The following is a 21,949-nucleotide window of genomic DNA, read 5'->3' as shown; positions in this document are numbered from 1 at the left end:
ACCCAACAAAGAAACAAGAACATGACTACAAACCTGAAACAGGAGCTGCAGATGGAGCAGAGGCACAGATCAGAACGCAGACCACACGAGACATGGAAAACAAACTACAGAACTAAAATAAAACAAAAGAGAATGAAATAGAGAGAAAAAGAAGGCTACATAAAAGGAAAAGCAGAAACAAAAAAGGCAGCCTACAACAATAGAGATAGAAAAACAGAAGGGGGCCTACCACAAGGCCACTAAGCTATTGAGGACAGCTTAAATGCATAGAAGCACGAGACCAAGATACTAACACGCCAGATGTCACCCGCAAGAATTTCCCTAACTACAAAGGCCGTGAGACACTGAGGCTTTAGAATTTGAAAATAGAGAACTAGAGACAGTGGTACAGCATCTCGAAGAGCGCTTCAGTACATGGTAAAAGCTGAGTCACTACTCAGAATGGACCCTTAAAGGATGCGCTGAAATCCAAGGACAAATGAGGAAACGATTAATAACTGTTTACAAAACAAGAGCGCAGAGATCAACCACAGAATGGGGAATACGAACCTGGATCATGCCCGTCGCGGTTTCAAGAACCACGTGGAAACCAATATGGGTCATTTCCCAAACACCCTACTACGTTGGAAAGATATAAAGGCTGGATTCAGGACACCAATGTCAAATCCTGACGAACTGCACTCCTCATAACAAATGAGAAGTCGCATGTGTCCTTAGAGACATAACACGGAAAATACAAGATGAGAACCAAAATCTCACGAGACGGGGAACTGGAGCCGAAATGAAATGCAAGGAAGAAAGCAAGAAAGCTACTGTCAGGGAAGAAAACAACAGGGCCACCGACAAAAACCCTATATTATCGAGGGCAACCCAAAAACACTACAACCAGACACACCAGACACCTATTCTCACTCACCATCCTCTAACTCATCGACCAGTACCTGTCAGCTGGAGATCTATAGAATAACTGGACATATAAAGCAACGCGCAGAGAACCCACCCGGGTGCAAGTCATTAAACCACATCATCAAGATCCATCCGAATCCCTCTCAATCCCTTGGAGGAAGGAACATTGAGAGTAGGCAGACAAGAAGGTACCGGTGGAAGAGAGCCGGGGCAAAGTCCTACCAATCTCGTGGATCCAATCATAAAACCAAAAGCAAGTGACCATTTACCCTCATGCACAAGCTGTAGACTGCCACACTGAAACTGCCTGTCCATACAAAGGCTGGTCAAGAATTGGACTTGCAGTAATGACAAAGTATCCATCCCAGAGCGACGGGGACAAGATGCAAACAGGAAGCGGCCAAGAGTGGGAATGGTTACACAAGCCAAGCCAGGCACTTCCAGATCCATTCCTTCCTGATCGTCAAGAACGTCGTGTGACCGACCAGAGAGGTAGCGTTGACAGATCCCATGCAATGGCATGAACAACCACAGCACTCCAGTCCAGGCCGGATGACACAACCAGCACAGCACCAGCAATTGCAACACATCTTCACCTACAACACGCCAGAGGGGGACCGAGCCTGACTGCGAAAACAACAGACAAGCATAACCGAAGAGCCAGCCAGACCTAGAATACCCACACAGTGCAACAGCGCGAGCGGGTATCACCAGCAACGAAACAACATCAACTACACGCCTTCGGACGGACAAGCTCAAGTCCACAGTCGCGGAAGAAACTGGGCTCCACCGCTCAAAGAAACAGATCAACGAGCAAGGTAACAGATGACAGCCTTCAGAAAGCTTGGTGGCGCACGGAGCACGGAGACCCCACATTCTCAGCTTCTACGTTAAGACCAAGGACTTTTATACAAGGAAAGTTCTTTTCGGTGGAACACCAGAAGAATTACAGCCGCTAAAAAACGGTTAGTGGTCAACTAAATAAACCGGGGGATATCTTAAGCTTTAGCCCTGATCATAGAGCCCATGTGCCATGCTGGGTGACCGAACGAAAGGACAGGAGTTAGGGGGAAGTCCTTTCACACGGGGGGAATGGAAACGCGTTGCCCAAGTATCGGGTCGTGGTGTCCAAAGATGGAACAGCCGAGAAAAAGACAGATCAAGGCCTCCCCCACCGCAGCATAATAATGTAGGTCCCGATGTACTCAGCCGAGCGATACTGTGGATATTCTGGGTCCTCCATGCGAAGTAACGCCCTAGCCAAGGAAAAGTCAACACAGTACTGACTTCTGTGCATGGGTACCTCATTGCTACCCGCAAATTGGGGCCCCAGAGAAGCCAGTCAGCTCTAGAACACTAAGGCTACCAGCGGTGTGCCTAGGCCTAACAGACATTTTGCAGGAGGTGGCCCCTCCATATCTTACAGATTCAGATCTAATTCTTGGAAGCAGGCAATGAAAGATAGTGGATAACCATCGGTGATCACTGTAGCCCCCAAACCCGAGAGCCCGTACAAAACAACATCAAAACCATGAGGCTGCAGTCGAAAGGATTTAATGATTTGGGGGCATGAAACGTAAATTCGGAATGAATAATCAATGGAGGGAAACCTTAGTGTTTGCAGCATATGGTCTTTGCATTACAGGCGTACCAACAATCACAGTTATAGGTTTTCAACATTTGAACTGTGTACTGGCCACGAGGTTAAAGGGCCATTACAGTTGGTGAATTGCCACATGGGAGAGGGTTCACCGTCACAGAATCTAAGACCTACCTGAACTTCTTTATAAGCACAGACCTAACATCGATAACACCCGCCACACTCATTTAACACCTTCTAGAGACAAACTAAAGATACTCAGGAAGAGCAAAGGCCATGGTCATTGATAACATACAGAGAACTTCCTTCATGGTAGGAAACAGGTTACGGATCTGAAGGCGCAACAGGCCATAAAATGGAAGCCTCCATTGGCAAGGCCATTAGTCCAAAACCAGCCTGGGACACTGTTAACTCTTATAGATTTCCCATATCCTCACGAAAACCACAAAGTGTACCAGTAATTCTTTAGCCCTTTATTCCAGAGACTACAGTTTGGCACTATGTTAACATACCAGAGAGAGAATGACACCGAGTGGCCTGATGGCGTACTACTACGACGGGAAAAAGGACGGTGAGCAGGGAGAGTGAACCTTCAAACCCCCCGGAACGTCTGCAGCGGCAACAAATCAAGGAGCTTGCACTAGCTTCGGCCATTGGTCTCACCACCAGGATGGACTAACGAGGCACGTCGATAAACAGACATAGCTAATGGTTAATGTGTCTTTACCTGATAGATTAAGAAAAGAACAACACTACAGAGGACAATCAGAAAACGGATTTTCAAAAGTCCGGGAGGAGAAGTTGGCTCTGAGGTCTATTCGTCTCGATAGCTATACATAGCAGACATTATTTCTTCTTTCTAAATCTTACTGTGTCCAACTTTCGTCAAGTCAACAGGTTAGAAAAACAATATAGGCTAAATTTGTTTGGGGTATTACATGTGTATTGCTGGGAATGTCCTCCAAAGACGGAAGAGGACTGCTAAGAAGTAAACTCAACCTTAAGAATAGAAGGGCCGGTGAGGGACCCTTCCAGCCGCCGGGGAAAAAAGAGCATTTGCGCGATTCTTCGACTGTACTAGTGAGGAATGGGCTACAGGTCACGGGAAGCGGACGACAGCTCAAGGTAAGTCCAGAGCGGAAACCTGGAAGGGGTGGAACTTGGGAATGCGGGGTTGTAATGGAGGGAGTATAAAGAGAAAGTAATTGGGAACTGGAAGGTGAAGAATTCAAAATTGCCTTTAAGTGCTCCTAATCGCCCTTAGATCTGAGTGTGAGGAAAAGAAACACCAGGAAAAAATCAAGGAGAGAAATCAGACACAGAAGAAGTAGGGCATCTGGCTGAAGTTTTTAAAAGTGCCTGTAACAAAATGCAAGGAGCCTGGAAAAAAGAGAAGACAATAGTAGTCTGGCCGAGGGAATTACGAATGTTATTGGTATAACAAGACATGGATGGGATAGCTCGCAATACTGGAGCACGCCATGGATGGGTATACAGCTGTTCACAGCGAAGGATTATGAGGGGGGCAGGGCGAAAGAGGCGGAGGAGTAGACTGTATGTAAAAGACTGTCTGAACTGCCTTCAGAGCTCCACTACGAAACTGGAAATGGAGCCAGTTGAAAGGCTACTTTGGAGTTAAAATTAATAGAGGAATTCACAGAGGGGATGTCTTTAATTGCAAGATGAGTCGCTGCGAAAAACGAGGAGCACAGAAGACCAGAAAGAAGAGGTGGATGAACTTTACAGACAAAGCAGAAGTCGTAGATTCAACAGGCCTGGTTTCTCATGGGGGGATTTCAATTATGATATCTCTGGGAGAGAGTCTACGCATGCCAACAGGCAAATCCAGGAAGTTTATGGAGATCGCTGAGGACCTAACTTCCCTGGTAGCAATGCGGGGGAACAACGAGGGGCCCTGCGCGTCTCTCGACCTCCCTGCCTCACAACAGAGAAGAGTTATCAGGGAAGTAAGGGTGAACGGCACCTGGCAGCAGTGATCATGAATGGTAGAGTTCAACCCTGGTCAAGGAAGGAAGATAGAAAGCAGAAGCAAACCCGGATTTCAGAAAAGCGGATTTTCAGCTCCTAGAGAAATGATGGCAGGAATCCCTGGGAAGCTGAACTGAAGGGATGGACGCCCAGGAAGCTGCAGTTTAAATCTCTAATAGAATACTATGCTCAATGTAGTGCTCCAAGAGAAAATACCATACCGACTGTGCATGAAAGACAGCAAGCGTGAAAGTGCCCACAGGCTTAGCAGCGGAACTCAAGTGGTGAGCTGAAGCAAAAAGGAAGCTTCAAAAAATGGAAGCTGGACAGATAACTGGGGGCATATCAAGAGATGCTCGGGCCTGAGGGATAAATCAGAAAGGCAAAGGCATTTGAGTTGAAACTAGCAGGATGGTGACAGTGATAATAGGAAGGGTTTTACAAGTAATGAGAGCAAACAAGAAAGGGATTAAGGGATGGTGTAGAGTCCCTTAACTAATGAGCAGGTATCCTAGTGGTGGAAGATATGAAAAGGCTGAAGTACTCTACCTTCTTCACGTTCAGTCTTTACGGGCAGGAATCAACTCCCGACTACTACACGGGAACACAGAGAGGGAGGAGGAGAGCAGCCCACTGTGATGAGAGGGTCAGGTTAGGGACTACATTAAAGAACTTAGACCGTCACAATCTATGGGAACCGGAACGAACTGCATGCCAGCAGAGGTGCGTAGGATGAGTTAGCTGCATTTGATTGCAGAGCCGTGACCATTATCTTTGAAAAATCATAGCGAACATGAGAGGTCCCAGAGGACTGGAAGAAAGCAATATATGTACCTATCTTAAGAAAGGGAAAGGAGGATCCAGGGACTACAGACCAACAGTCTCACCTCAATCACCTGGAAAAATCATGAGCAAGGTGCTGAGGAATCCCATCTGAAACACTTAGATGGACAACAAGGTGATCAGAAGCAGTCAGCATGGATTCACCAAGGGTAAATCATGCCTGACCAACCTGATTGCCTCTATGATCGAGAATGACTGGACTTGTGATGGGGCAAAGCTGTGAGTTGTATACCTTGAACTTGTAAGGCTTTTGACACGGTTCCCACAGCATTCTCAATCAGCAAAATAAGGAACGTACGGAGTTGGAGGACACTGACTGATAAAGTGGATAGAACACTGCTGAATCAAGCATAAGCGAGAGTAGGTAATAATGGCACACTCTCATCGTTGGCAACCAGTAACAAGTGGTGTGCCCCAGGGTCTGTCTTAGGGCCCGTTCTATTCACAATGTCTTCATTACATGATCTGTGATGATGAGAATTAGATTGCACACTTAAGTCCAACCAAATTTGCAGATGTACACCAAGTGGGCAGGGAGTGTGCGAAACACCTGGATGGCAGGGATAGGATCAGGAGACTTAAGACAAAATTGAGAAGTGGGCCACAAAGAAACCTCATGAAGTCAACAAGGAAATGCAAAGTCCTGCACTCTAGAAGTACGAGAAACTAACTCCTCATGCACTTGCCATCAAGGCTGGGGACTGTTTGGCTAAGTAGCATGCTGAAGAAAAGGATCTGGGGACGGTAGATGCGAAAGTAACATGAGCCTACAGTGATGCTTGTAAGCCAAAAAGCGCTAATAGACATAACCTGGGTCATGTTTCAGTAGGGAGGTGTGCAGCAGATCGAGGGATTGATTATACCCACTAGATCGCAACTGGTGGAGGCCGCATCGGGAATAATTGTGTACCATGATTGAATGGCGCCTACACACAAATCAAGGCACACGTGGAACAATTGGAGATGAAGTTCCAGCAGAGGGCCAACACAAATGATCTAGAGGATCTGATGAGGCACATGACTTATAAAAGAGAAGACGAAGGACTAGCTATTTAGCCTGCAGTAAGAGAAGACTAAGGGGGATTTGATAGAACCTCCAACTACTTAAGAACTGCTCAAGAGGAGGGATTCTAGGCTGTTCTCAGTTGGTGAGCGGAGGAACTAGAACAGAGGAGCAATCGGAGTTTGAAGGAGCTTGCATCGCAGGACGAGTGAGAGCGAGAATATTAAAAAACTTTCGTTGACTAAAGAGTGGTGAAGTAAATTGAATGGTACCTACGGAGAGGTGGTAATAACTCCATCTTTAAGAGATAATTTAAGGTTCGTCTAGAACGCATCCCTGGGCTGGGATATATAAGGAAAGATGAGTCTGCTTAGCAGGGGGTGCGGACTAGATTTGACCGCATGAGGTCCCTTCTACACCTTTGATTTCTATGATCTCATGAAATTGATTCTCTTCTGAGTATCAACTAGTATTATTAATATGCTCTTCTTATAATAAAGCAATAGCACCTTATTGTCATTGATCGAGTTTATATTCCTTATGTCCTTTTCTTTCTTTTTTTTATATAAAGTTTCTTTGTAGACTGTTTTGAGTTTCTCTTCTGGGTAGGTTAAGCAACAAGGGGAGGGAATTCGCTTTGTGTAGATCTACGAGAGGTAAGTCTGCAAGCAACCAGGAGTTGTGGGGAGGGGGAAGAGATAGGATCAATCTCTGTTTCCTGTATTTGGGGTTTGTCTCTTGTTGGAATAAAAGGAAAACATCGTTTCTTGGTAACTTGTGTTGTAAAGTAGATCTGAGCATCACAATCACTCACAGGTTATAGCCCAGAGAGGAAGTCTGGGTGGGGAGCGGAGGAAGGAAAGGAAGTCGGCATTTAATTTCCCTTTTGTGTGGAGACTTAAAGCAAACTGACGTCTGGGGGTTCCCCCAGGGAAGGTTGTGGGGGCCAAGTGTAACGCAGGCACTGGATTCCTGGCTGTGGCAGCGAGTAGAATCCAAGCTGGTATTAAGCTTGGAGGTTCAGCTAAGCACCAGATTTTGGATCGCTAAGGTCAGATTTGGAAAAGAGCTTATGAATAGCATACCAGCTCCATTGACGAAGTTAATGCTCACCCAATAGAACACCAACCTACACAGGTGTCTCCCTCACACCCAGCTGCTATAGAAACGGTGTAGGAATGACCCCGGCCAAGGCCTGGGTGCCGCTCTTAATTGGGGCATTGTGTTCTGCTTGCAGCGGGCACACCGCCTTTGGCTTATCGCAGAACTTGGCCTCCCATCCTCCCGTCCCTCCCCTCTCCGTTATAATTTCACACAGTCGGCCTCGCTCTGCACCTGGCAAGTGGTTTTTGTAGCTTTGTCTCTGCTGCAGTTTCTCACAACTGACTACTGTGTTTGCAGGGGATGTTTTTATTTTGCTAAGCGTTCTTGAGCCGTGATGAAGATTAGTAGATAATCTTTGAAAGATTGTCGCCTGTGCATTGCGCATGTGTATAATCATTAGATGAAATAAATGAGCAGGTGAGTCAGAAAAGCGCTTTTGCCTCCTCGGATACTTTCTAGGAAACTTGTCTGCTCATAGTCTTTCCTTTCAAACGGAGGTAGATCCACATAAAGCAGCACACTACAGTATGGGATTATAATACGCTCACGTACTACGCTATTGTGTCTAGGGCATAACTCCAGTGGTCTGGTACCTCAAACCAGATCTATGGGGAACTAACGCCTTTGCATGACTAACCGTAAGCTAAATGTGGTAAACTGCGTCCGGACAACTAAGCCAATGCCTACGCACCAGATGAAGCTATGTGAGAAAGTTGGGACGTGCCCAGTTCATCTCCATAATAGACTTATACCAAGGGGACTCGGCAGACCAGCTAGATGACCTGCCAAGGAAAGGTCAGCATCGTCTACCCAGCAGGGGTGGTAAATTTTAATGTACTTCCCTTCGGTGCTGAAATGCACCCGGCACCTCCAGAGGCTGGTAGAATGGTCTGCTAGCAGGACTGGGAGAATATGCAGTTGCCTACCTCGATATGATGTGCCATTTTTTCAGACCCTGGCCCAAACACCTATATCACCCTGGGGGGGAAAAAAAGGTCTTTGAGCGGCATTCAGGCAGGCCGGACTAACTGTTAAGGCAAATTGTCTAAAAGGCCAAAAGAGGACTACCTGACATTCAGGTGGAATCGAGACCTAAACCTCCTACATGCCAAGGTGAGGCTATCCAGAAAGTGGCCAGTTCCCAAAGTCAAGAAACAGGTCCAATCCTCTTAGGCTTGGCCAGGTATTAACAGGTGATTTGTACCACAACTACAGCCAAAATCGCCGCCTGCCACTGACACACGACCTGACAAGACACAGCCAAATACAGTTAAATGGACTGGATGAGTGTCGGAGCCGTTTACCCACTGAAGGCCGACTGCTCACGCCGTGGACCCTGTTGCTACGGGCCAGACTTGACAAACCATTCTCCAGTAACCACCGATGCATTTGAGTCGTGGTGATTATAGAGAGCAGTTCTCAGGCAGGAAGGACCACTGATCAGGCGAACTCCGAGTCCATGGTCGGTGTTCCTCAGTCACAGAACACTCGCATCTGAGAGGGATAGTCACGGTCAGGTACTGAAAGGAATTTGCTCATAACATTGTACAACCCTGGAAAGGCACCATACGTTTGGGGACGGCGGTTCCAGCTACAATGACCATGCGCGCAATAAAGTGGGCTTCATATAGTCGTGAGGACAACTAAAAAGCTGACTTTCGAGATGGATGTTGCTTCCAAGATTGTGATTTTGAATTCAACACATTCAGGAGCTTCTAACAAAGTACCGATCAGCAATCCTCGTACTCCCCGCATGAGATTACCCGTAGAATACACTGGTTTAAACTTTCCTTAGATGTAGAAAGTCTTGTAGTTTACATACTATATATAAAGGCATTGTTTTATTATCGTTAGTCTTAAGTTCTAGAAAGAATGTCCAACCAAGTGAAGTTCCCACTGTACTGCGTGATTGGGGGGCGTGTCATAAACAGGATAAGCTAAGGGTTGAAATGTTTCTTATACCCGTACGCGGTTACAAAGGGAACACAACAAGACCAAAGAGACATCGAACCGGATTTTTCATAGAGTAAGGAAGGGAATTTGGAGAGGGGTTCGGTCTGGGTCGTTGCTGTTTGTGCTCTCTCTCAAACTATGAGACTGATTCCAGTTCCTTCTAATCCTTATCTGTTTCCTCAGTTTGTAAGATACAAAGGTACATAAAGTATTTGGCATTGTGTACTGGCTGGTGGAAGTTGGTTCTATAACGTACTGTTAAATAGTAAGTTGCTGTAAGGCTGTTATCTTTCAATATTGGTTATTCATTTTCTATAAGTCGAAAACGCTGTATCTTACCATCAGATTACAGAGAACTGTTATTCTATCTCTCTTATCTTTCATTAAGTGCTAGACCTGTGATTTTTATTTTAGCTGACCAACAGGAAATGGTCGGAGAAGGAAAGACGGGGGGAGGGGAACGCTCTCTGTGTGCTATCTCCCTAGTGTCCAGCGCAGGAGAAGCTACGAGAGAGAGAGACTCTTTTCTGTTTCCTTGTCTGAGTTTTGTCTCTTTGTGGATAGAGATAGAGAACATGCTTCTGAATTGTATGAACAGAATTCAGTACCACAGAGGAAAGTTCTGGTGGGAGAGAGGTAGGGGAGATGTTTATTCACACATTTGTGGTAAGACTCAGAGCCTTTGATCTGGGGTCCCCAAGGGAAGGTTGGGGAGACAGAGTGGAGCCAAGACACTGAAAAAGCCGGTGGCAGCGATATCAGATCTAAGCTGGTAATTAAGCTTAGAGGGTTCATGCTAGCTTCTCAGTTTATGAACGCTAAGGTTCAAATCTGAGTGGGAAAGCTATGATAGACCCCAAATTGGGCCATGACCCCATTTTAACAGGGTCGCCAGGGCTGGCGCTACATTTGCTCGGGCCCAGGACTGCAGCCCGAACTCCACTGCCCACGGCCGAAGCCCAATGGCTTCAGCGAGGGGCGGCGGGACTCGGGCTTTAGCCCCCTCCCGCCCAAACTCATGTAGTAATTTTTGTTGTCAGAAGGGGGTCACAGTGCAATGAAGTTTGAGAACCCCTACAGTAGATTATAATAACCTATATTTTTTTCCTTCACTAATTGCTAGGGCTAATGGAAGACAGATGAACATTTTGACTTTATATACTTTAGCATGTTTTCACCAGTTATTTGTACTTAAAATATTGAAACATATTAGCTTAATAAAGAATGCAATAATATTCTGTATCAAGAAAATTTAATTTTTTATAGGATTCATAGAATATCATGGTTGGAAGGGACCTCAGGAGGTCCATCTAGTCCAACCGCCTACTCAAAGCCAGACCAATCCCCAGACAGATTTTTGCCCAGATCCCTAAATTTTCCCCTCAAGGATTGAACTCAACCCTGGGTTTAGCAGGCCAGTGCTCAAACCACTGAGTTACCCCTTCCTTTTGCTTGTCAAGTAACATTCTCATCTCACTTTATGAAAAGACCGCTCCTTTGAGGCTATTTTAGTCAGCCCTTAAGAGGTTACTTATTTAAATTTATTGGCAGGAGGGAGAGATATTCCCTGAATTTTTCCACGTAAACAGTATTAACAAAAAGACTTAATTATGTCATGAGCAAAAAAGCAAACAAACAAAACAACAAAAAAAAAACAAAAAAATCCCCCAAATAAATAAAACACAACTCTACAATATACAAGGTCATCAACTAAAGAAGTATCCAATCTGTATTATGCAGTTTAAAGGATATTATGGGAAATTCTCTCAGGTTTGGCAAACTCACACAGACTAGGTATGTATTTTTGGGGGATTTTGGAATCAACTGGCAGAAACTGGTAGGTTCATAGTCGAGTCATCATCTTTTCTTATCAGGACAATAGCAAACAGAATATGAGACTATTTCTGCACAGATTCAATGCAAGATACCATTCTACCTCAGTTCTAAAAATTAGTATTTTCACCACCCATTGACATTGATGTGTTCTCAATGTCTTCTAACTACTCCAACAGGGACTCCTCCATATTATAACATCAGGATCCTATTGGCTGTCAGGCTCTGAATTTAAGAGATGCCAAATTTGGTACTTTGTTTATTTTTAGAAAATCTGACTGGGCCTCCCTTTATGTTAATGACCTGAAGCCTGAGTTTCCACCTCTATAAAATAAGAATAATGATACTGACGTCCGTTTTAAAGTTCTTTGAGATCTACTCATGAAACGTGCTATATAAAAACTAGGTATTATTATCGGCCTCAGCTTTTCCTTACACAACCTCTCTCCAATGACCTAAAAACATTTTATCAAAGGATTCTAAATACTGTAAAAAAAATTCTTAAACCAAACACATGAGGTGTACTGTTCATCTGACACACACACAAAAAAAGAAGAACACAAAGTAAAATCTACCTGTAACATTTCAGGAGATCCCTGGTCACATTTGACACTAAAAACTCAAGAGTTCCAAATCTAACTGACCAGCACTCAATTCTTTGGAACCCAATAAAACAACAAAATAAATAAATACATACTTCCATAGGTTGATGTTTCTGATCCTTTGCCAAATAAACAAACAACTACTACAGCCATTGTTCAAAATGAGAGTTCAAAAAGGGTATACACAACCAGTGTTTGTTTCTGGCATTTAAAAAAAAAATAATAATGGCTCTTCCAGTTAATATCTCCCCTCTCTTTTCCCAGGAAGATATGTCCCCTAATTCCTTCCTCTTTCTTATAGTGCATTAAGGAATGACACTGGTTAAAAAGTCTACATTTAGCACAGAAGCAAACAAACTGACAGCAGTATCTCAGATATCCTTGTGTAATAACTCTGTGTAAAATGCTGGTTTTTTAACTGGCAACTCTGGTACCTCATACATGGCCTCTAGCTTCACCATTTTACTTTGGCACTCTCTGCATTTACAGCATGTTTTTTCTATATTTAGTGATAACCCATTCTACCTTGTCAGTCTCTATCTGGAATCTTTACATCACGCTATGCAAAAGATGACAAAGGGCAATTTGTCCATGAGAAAACTGCTTTGCATTTTAGAGGTTGAAATATAACTAAAGTGTTTTGACATTAAAAACAGGAAGTCTTTGCAAAATGAAATCATCTTAGATTTTCACTAAGGGTTTTACTGTATATGCTCTCTGTTACTGAGTTCTTTATATTCAACTTGGCAATTAATAACTTTTAAGTTCTATATTTCATTAGTAAAACTGTTCCAAAAAGGCACATGCCAGTTCATCTAATAAAGGAAGTACCATTGATGGCTGCTGTAATATAAAATGAATATTTACATCTTATCAGTGGGGAAATATTAAAGACACCAGTTGCATTACCAATACATTACGAATGTGAACAGCTGCATTATTTTTGGCTGGAACAAAACCTACATACCCAGGAAATGGATTTTAATACCACGTTTTAAACCCTCTTTACTTACTAGTATATTTTTGATCTGATGCTAGACAATACACAATTATAAGTCTGTAGTATTATTTTTGCAAAAATCTGAGGGTATTGGGCTGAAATCACAACATTCTAAATCACAATTAAAAACAAAGTCATTTTGCCATCAGATTTTTTTCATGAAACTTGAAAAGAAACCCAAAAGGAGTCTATGGCAGAAAACGAATGCCAACTGATAGACCTTTAAGACATTATACTGACCAAAAGCCCTTAATCTCTTTCCCACCCACAAAACTTATTAAACAACTATAGTCTTTCAATAGGAAAAAAAATCAGGCTTCACTTTATAATTGTATGCAATCTCTTCAGATAAAAGAAAGATAATATCCATCAGTCTTGTAACACAAAAAGTATAAAAGAGATAAGGAACATACGATGGGCAGAGATATTGCTTCTTTTTCCCCTTTCCTTTCTTTGAAGATTTCTCTTTAGAATATGCTTCTTCAACCCATAACGACAACAAAACAAAAAAGAGAACTGCCAGTAAGAACTTCATCTTGAGGGCATAAGTCTCAGAAGTACAGCTGATCTATGGTAGATAAGAAAAAAGGGCTATATTAGTGGGATTAATTATGGAAAATGGGATCACCTACATATAGGAAGTAAACAAATATATTTCATTCACACACAACGATCACAGAAAACTCAGCTCAGTAAGTTATCTCAAGAGAGGTGCTCCTGGGCTACAAATGAGATATAGTGTCTGTTTTAAGTATCCTCCCAATATTTACGTACATGGATAGACTGTATGATAGTTAGGAGATACACAACAGGTTGATATAAACATATTTTTGTTGCTGTGTTTTGGAGGAATACATTTAAACCCTATAAAAGAAGCCCTAACTCAAGAGGCCTATGATGTCTCACCAGACATGGATGGACTTCCCTCTCTTCCTCTCCCCTGCAAAAAAACCATCATATTCACCCAGAGACATTTATATGCAACAGTATGCCCCACAGTATGCCAAGTATTGAGATAATGAGAATTTGATATTTCATTTTAAAATATTGTGATCAACAGATTTACCATTAATAGACAAGACACAAAGTTAGAGACTCAAACTTCAACCTTAACTCTCACAATTAGTCCCATTATTCTAAATGTTAAGTGTGAACAAAGATTGCACGTGTAGGCTCTTAAATGGGATTGTATATTTGAATAGCTTTCAAACACAACACATTAGACAACAATGAATATACTATAACAAGTATTATAGAAATTACAGATTATAATGAACATGGTAATTATTCAAGGGTGACCAATAACCTACAGAATACTATGCTTTCCTGTGCATTTTGTGTCCCAAGTACCACAAGCAGCTTTTCCATTCTTTTCTTCTTAGACCAACAGAAGCACTTTATGGATTTTTAAGAAACGATAGTTGCATCGCTCTCTCCCTTGGAAGCAGCAGGATATTCGTACTCCTTTTAACATCAGCAACAGAAGGAGCTTCCTGTCCACCCTCCAAAAGCAACAACAGAAGGGGCTTCTTATGCCCTAAGCAAACAGCAGCAGGGGCACCTTGCCAAATTAGAAGATATAGGAATCTCCATCTCCTTTCCAAGCAACAGCCGCAGAGCTCTCTGAGACCCTCCATAACTGCAGCAGCAGTCTCTTGAGTCTCAACCACAATAGCAGCAGGAGGATGAGGGATATCTTAACACCTTCATTCATATAGAGCATCCAGGGACTTCCTGTCCTCTCTCCCACACAGAAAACTGTCCTCCCCTCAAAAAAAGCAGCATTAATACACAATAGTAATCATTTATATAGGATCTTTCATTGAAGGCTCCCAAAGAGCTTTACAAAATGCACATAAGGGATTTTACATACTCTCTAACTATAGCATCCGGTCCCACTAACCTACTTCCCCCTCCCACCCACCCACATTGTCCAATCGCAGCAACAGTGACTTTCTACTCCTCCCCCACTCAAGCAGAGCAACAGGGGGTTCCCCACTGCCTCCTTCTCCAACCACATGACGCTCTCTGGGGCTCCCTTCAGCTGTGGGTCTGGTACATAGGTGCTGGAACTAGAGATGGGGGGGTTGCTGCACCCCCTGAAATAGTTTCCCTTAGATACAGGGTTTACAGTTTGGTTCAATGGTTCTCAACATCCCCACTTACAAACTGTTCCAGCATAAATTGTTCTTGTATAGTGCTAGCCACACGTTACCTGCACTAAACTCATCACTAACCCAGCGACAACAGGGGCTCCCCGGTCCCCCCATTCTCCAGCAGCAACCATCCCACCTGCAACAGCTGCGCGAGCGACGCCCCGCTGGCCTCTGCAAGCCCAGCCCTGGGGCTCTCTGTCCACTCCCTCCCGCACGCAGCAGCCCCGTCTCCCTGCCCGCCCAGCTCCCCACGGCCGCGAGCAGCAGCATCTCCACCAGCTGCCCAGTGCTGGCCGAGGTACTGAAAGCGCGTCGCGAGCAGTCAAGCGCCCTGCGCACAGGGGCCCCAGAGACAGGGGCTCCCTGGGCCAACGGGGCTGATGGAGCATCTCCTCCGCCGCTTCCCAGCTCCAAACTCCTCTCCGGGGGGGCGAATCCCCCCGCGCCCGTGCAAACGTAGCACCCACACAGCCCCACGGCCCATCCTGCAAACACGCGCTACATACCACAGCCCGAGCGCAGGACGCCCCAGCCCCCGATTCCTAGAGCCAGAGATGGCCCGGGAACCTGCAGCGCGCCATGGCACAGCCGCAACGGACCGAGTAGCTCCTCCAGCAGCCGTAGCAAAATGAACCCTGCATCAAAATGCGCCCTTTCCCCTACTGAGCATGTGCAAAATGCTCCGGCTGGCTCTAGTGAGCATGTGCACAGCGCTTGCCCATGGGCCCTGGGGAAGTGAAGCCTTTTGCCCTCAGTTTCCCTGTGTGTTTATTTCCCCGAGAGAATGTGGGGAGGGGAGGTATAGTTAGGAGCGGAGAGAGACGGGACTAGGGATGCATATTCGCTCTTACCTATAAGCATCACCGCTAGAATTCCGGGAGGAAAAAAAAAGTTAAACTGGTACAGTGGCTTAAGGGGGGAAAACGCTAGGCTCGCTCTCCCCACCTCCTCTCAACCAGATCTCCTGCTTTTGTGGGCAGCCCCGCGTGCTCAGATATAGAGAAGGGTAGGCACCCACTGTGAGACATGAGGGCTAGAGGGAGGCAGAATTCCCAGCGGAAATCATGTAGCAGGGTGAAACCCTGGATTAGGATATTGGGGGTGGGAGTAAGTATCCAAAGCGGTTCCGAAGTAAACGGAAAAGGGCAATTAAGATGCACTGGAAATAGAAACTACACAAAAGTAGGGAAAATGGAACAGGAATGTACAATTCAATTTAAAAAATGAGAGGAGATGAAATAATTTAAAAATATCAGAAAAACATGGAGAGGGGGAAATCAGAATAGGCAAGAGCAGTAATATAGGACAATTTTAGTAAATAAATAAGAGGAAATAATCTTGAACTACAAGATGATATGTACCTATGACCACCTTGCTCATTCTGCTTGTATATTTGCCCATTCTTTTTGTCATTTTTTGTTTTAGATTATGTGAACAAATCACGGAGACTAAATCCTCCTGTGTGTTTGTACAGGGCCTAGCACAGATGGTTCCAGTTGGGGCCTTGGGGCACTACCATAATGCAAATAAAAATAATGATAAATTCTTGTTGGAGCAGCTTTGGGCATTAAACAGCATGACAGAGCATGTCATTTAAACTGGCATAATTCCACTAAAAAAAAAGAAGGATTTCTGTTTCAAAGATTATTGTACATTTGCATCTCTTGCAAATAATGTAATTTTTATATTATAAAATCTTTTCTAATTATTGCATAAATTAGTTGTATTAAATTAAGAGTGAATAGAAAGGGACATCATTTACAAAAAAAAATAGGCCCCAATTATGCTGAAATGTACACATGCGCAGCACTTTAACCATATAAATAGTTCCAATAAAGTGCATAAATACTTGCAAAATCAGAGCATTAAGGCCAAATTATGGAAACACATACAGGAGTAAGTTTAGTCATCTGAATAGACTCAGCACAGAACAAGTCCACTCCTCCATTAGCATCATGGTCCTTAGCAGGGCACCTTTCAACTACCATTCCTTGTTGCAGGGCATAGTCTCAATATTATGTAATATTCCTCAAATTGTGCTCATCCTCAACTCTTCATCCATGGTTTACAGAAAAAGTCTGAGCGTTGCCTTGTGCCACTCAGAATGTTCCTTGTAAGGGACCATTGATGCTAATGGAAGGGCAAGCACACTCTGTTGAGCATATGCCTTAGAATGTGTCTTGCTATAAGAGATGAGAATGTATTGACGGGCACATTCTGAGGCATTTCATATCCCTCAAACATTCTGTGCTATAAGGCACGGGTGCTAGTGGAGGGTGGGCATATTCAAAAGGGTATTCTACACCCACCAGAATGTGCCCTGTAGTAATGGAAGTGTGTAAGTGTGTGTGTGTGCGCGCGCGCGCTGCGGACTTTTCCTTTGCTACTATACATCAAATGCTTGGGGTACTTTCTAATATTTGCTCTGTGCTCAGAATTTGCAACCACAGATTTCATTGCCAGAAGTTAAGATCGGCAACAGGCTCCTTCTGATGTAACGGGCACATTACAAGAGGAGGAGTGCCCCATTGACTGCATCTCATATTTTGTATGTGGACTGCTGTTATGACAGAGATTAAAGGAAAAGGTTAAAGCAGCAGCAGAAATATGCTGTCAAGATGCCTTTGGCTCCCTAGAATGTGATAAGGGATTTGGCCACCTGATTGTTTCAATTTCTTTTGGCTCAGAAAAAAGTATTAACATGGAGGAGCAGAGCGTAGTACCTGCAGCATGTGCAGTAATAGCAGCAGCAACAGCGACACTGAAAAGTGTTCCCGATTCCTGCAATCTTCTTCCCACAGCCACACAATGATGGTGCCTTTAAACATTATTTACAAGCCAAAATGTGCAGTTGTCTTCTAGGGGATCGCTGCAAATCCACTAACATTTGCAAGAACCTGCTGCTACAGCTACACACAGCTAATGGATGGATCAGTGCTAGCCAAATACTTAAGTTGAAATATGGAAAGTAATGCATTTCTTGTCCTCCTCCTCCACCCCACCCCAAGACTCAAGAAAATGAGAAAAAATGGCAAAAATCTTTACCTAGCACAGTAGCTATGAGATACATAGATGTTACAAACACAGGCATAGAAGACCTGAGTCAGATATAGATTCTCTCTCCTAGCTATACATATAGATGATACCATATGGTTCACAATCCACAAATACAAGGAGCAAGTATTCCTATAAAAAACTGATTTGTTTAAAGGTGTACTTAATAGTAGACACATTATGGCTAGCCCTTAAGAAGCTACATAGAGTGGAGGGATAGAGGGAGCAAGGTCTCTCCTTCAGCCATTGAAAAGTCTGTGTAACAGCTGGACAAGATCACAGCCCTAGAACCCCAGACCAAGTTTTTGGAAAGGTGCCAAGGAATAGGCAGAGCAATAGTTACTCCCCCTCCTTGCTCTGTGCTTTCCAGAAAAACCCAGAGCTTTCATATGTACAGGATTTTGCAGGACATTTTACATTTTGTCCAATTTGCTACCTGGTCCACTGCACTCCCCAGTCAGGGCAATGGTATCTGTGGATCAAAGAGGTGAAGAGGGATTTCTCCACACATGCTCTGTAGCAGGGCGCCAAGAGACCATGAGTTATGGTTTAACTTCTGCTGATTGTTTATATTTCTGTGCACTTAATGAGCAAGATCTCATACCCTGCCTAGAAGGAAGCTAATATCATCCCACCCCTTCTTTTAACAGTAAGTAAGTTACAGAAGCTAGGAATAGAACATAGTTCTCAAAAATGCAAACCCAAATCTTATCCACTGTGCCTCCCAAAACAAATATGCCAAACCTGTGGGCTTCACTATCCTGTCTCTAAATATTTGACCATGTTCACCTTGCAGATTCAGGAAGAGATCACAAAATTCCTGATATCCAGCATTCTACTACTAATAGCATAAACCATTGGCAATAAATATCTAATCCTCTTATAGGGATTCCTCCAAACTGGGGATGCCAATTGCTTCTTGAGCTCAAATTGTAAGGGTTCATGCTGGTCATCTGAAAGTCCAGCACTAAAACCCTACAGACAACTCACACACAAGGTCCTTGCAATTGCACATGATGAAATTTGTTTTTTCATTTTTTTATATACCTGGGTGATTTAATTAACACTTCTTTTAAAAGATTTTATACTAAAAAACAACAATTTGTCAGTTATAATGTGACATGCAACAAAAAAAACACTGATGCTCCTCATTTTGGTTATTTGTCATGCATTTTGATTGCCTCTGTTACATAGTGGCAGTTTCAAAAGGTATAGCAAGTTATCTTCTCTCTCCCCCAACATTATTAAGCACCTTTAGGAGGGTTTTTTTTTCTTCCCCCCCTCAAGGGGCAATATGGCTCTGTATCACTCCTAACAATACGCTGCACCTAAGAAACAATTTATGCACAGTTTTTTTTAAAAATAACTAGGTTCTGATTAGTCAGATTAGACAAGCAAGTCTTCATCCATTACACCTCCAACTCAAGTTAATACTGATAGCACAGACGTCTAACTCTTCACAGGAGATACTAATGAGAACAAACCCGATAGAAATAAACCATTTTATTAGGCATGTTCCCTCCCAAGCATGTAGAGCGTTCTATTGAATTCACCTCTGCCACATAGATATATAGTGATATAAATCTATTTGCCAATATGAGGTGGCAAGAAGTGAAGTCAAACTGTGTCAGTGAATTGACTATTCTAATACTAGGCTGTGACCTGACATAAAATGTCAGTTTTTATGGGTGCCAGGGGCCAAAATGGAAATGGCATTTGATTTATTTGTCACCTAGAAGTCTAATTTTGACCATTTTGCTACCTTGGCTGTATTGTTATCAGCAATGTAGATCCTGACGCGGACCTGAGCTCACTAGTAGAATCTGAAAAGCAACCAGGAACTTTGGCCTTTTGCAACACAGAGCTTGGAAAAATAATAAATTGTTAACTAAAAATGAAAATCTATGTCTATGAGATTTGTTTTATCCACCGTTCTATATGGCTCAGAAATATGGACAACTTATGCCAAACATACCAAAAGACTGAATACCTTTCATACCAGATGCTTGTATAAAATTCTTCGAATAAGATAGCAAGACAGGGTGACAAAGGTGGAAGTCTTAAACCATGCTGGTACGTCATTCATGAGAATGTTGATTTGTAAGAAAAGACTCAAGTGGCTTGGACATGTCAAGCGAATGCGATTACAGGATCCCGAAGAGTGTGCTGTATTCTGAAGCTCATGAAGGGTCTAGAAAGAGGCAGACTGCTGTACAGATTTTGGAATGCTTGAAAAAAGTTACAATATCGTTTGGAATCTCTGTGGATGACTGGGAAAGGAATGCAAATGTCACTCTGGTTGGTGGAGTCAGCTTGTAAATGGAGTGAGGCAGATTGGATCAAGCTTTATGATGACCAGTATCAGAGATGTAAAGAATCTGCTACTCAGGGTACGTCTACACTGCACGATTATTTCGAATTAGCTTAAACCGATATTACAAAACAGATCTAATAAAATCGGTTTAGCGCGTCCACAGTGGACCCCGAAATCGATTGTTGCGTCCATGGTCCAAAAGTACCCAATCGATTTCAGGAGCGGTGCACTGTGGTGTAGCTTTCCTCACTATCCCATAGTTCCCACTTCCGTGTGTTGAGAGTCACGATTTTGTTTGTGGTGCGGTGTTATTTGTGCGATGGTCAGAAACACTGCCCGGGTGGTGGTGGACGCCTCACCCCTCCGTCTTTGAAGGCACAGACAACCTCTTGGCGCCTTTTTCGCGGAGTGCATTGAGCAAACGCATGCACAGCATCTTCCCTTTTTTTTTTACGTGGTGGTGGGGGGAAATAAATGAGGAGTGTTCCTGACACGCCAGACACTGCTGTTTGAACCTACAGACAAGGGAGCTCAGGCAAGAATGCAAATAAGTTTTCAGAGACTGCTGTGGACGTGGATAGCTGGAGTCCTCAGTACCCCCTCCCTCCTTCATGACCGTCCATTTGAGTCTCTGGCTTCCCGTTCGCTTGTCACACGCGCTGTGTATCTGGAGTTTTTCATTCAAAACGTTTGGCATTTCTGTGTTGTCTGAACGGAGCTGGAATAACACGATTTGGTCCCCCATACAGCGAGTCAAGATCTAGTATCTCCCGTACGGTCTATGCTGGAGCCTTTTTCGATTTCAAACTGCATCGCGCATGCTGATGCAGAGCTCACGTGGCAAAGCAGAAATGTAATTCAAAGTTCGCTGGCTTTCCTGTTACTGCGCTGCATCCGAGTTCAGATTGCTGTCCAGACGCGGTCAGGCTGCACTCTGGGATCCGCCCGCGAGGCCAATAATGTCGATTTGTCCCATGACCCTAATCGAAGTTCACACTATCGAATTAGCGCTACTCCTCTCGTTTGGGAGGAGTTCCGAAATCGATTTAAGGAGCCGTTTAACTCGATATTAATGATGACGTCGTGTGAACGGATACAGCGTTAAATCGGTATATCGGCCATTAAACCGATTTAAAGTCGCAGTGTAGACCTGGCCTCAGATTCACAGCACTGCTAGTGCATGGGTGTGCCGGACCTGTGGATGGGACTGTCAGCCATGCAGCAGACTAATCAGCCATCAAAGAACTCATCGGTGCATACATCATGCTCTGTGAAGAGTGGTGATGCCACTTATTAGAAGTCTAGGCACCTTAATTTCATTTTAAAATATACAATTCATACATTAAAACTTAAAAAGGAAAACCCAGCATAAAATACCAACATATAAACACAATAATTGAAATAATCAACGAGCTCGACAACCAAGCAAAGAAAAAAAGATAACATTTCTACAAACTCCAGTTCTCCCATACTTCTCAATCTTTCTCAAACATTCAAGAAAATAGATGACCTTTGCAGAGTATTACCCAAGAACTTAATGCATACCAGCTACTGAGGGTACTGGGGTATACAGATCCCTGGGTTCACCACAG

The 21,949-nt window shown here is 43.7% G+C and overlaps 1 protein-coding gene across 3 annotated transcripts in view; it reads right to left on the bottom strand.

Annotated features, from left to right (window-relative positions):
- Positions 1-15,639, bottom strand: part of GLRB (glycine receptor beta) — a 74,159-nt gene extending 58,520 nt beyond the window's left edge. For 2 of the 3 annotated variants that reach the window (XM_075066345.1, XM_075066347.1), the window contains exons 1-2: positions 15,496-15,639; positions 13,247-13,401 (exon numbers count right to left, since the gene is read on the bottom strand). In XM_075066345.1, the coding sequence (XP_074922446.1) occupies positions 13,247-13,368 (122 nt within the window). In that variant the 5' untranslated portion in view covers positions 13,369-13,401; positions 15,496-15,639. Of the gene's footprint in view, positions 1-13,246; positions 13,402-14,143; positions 14,449-15,495 lie in introns of those variants that run through there. The other variant, XM_075066346.1, reaches the window with a different exon arrangement.
- Between the last annotated feature and the right edge of the window lie 6,310 nt (positions 15,640-21,949).

This window comes from Chelonoidis abingdonii, chromosome 5 (assembly GCF_003597395.2).
Source record: "Chelonoidis abingdonii isolate Lonesome George chromosome 5, CheloAbing_2.0, whole genome shotgun sequence".
NCBI lineage: Eukaryota > Metazoa > Chordata > Testudines > Testudinidae > Chelonoidis > Chelonoidis abingdonii.
The sequence above is the reverse complement of the archived record's forward strand: the minus strand, read 5'-3'. Positions and strand labels throughout refer to the sequence as shown.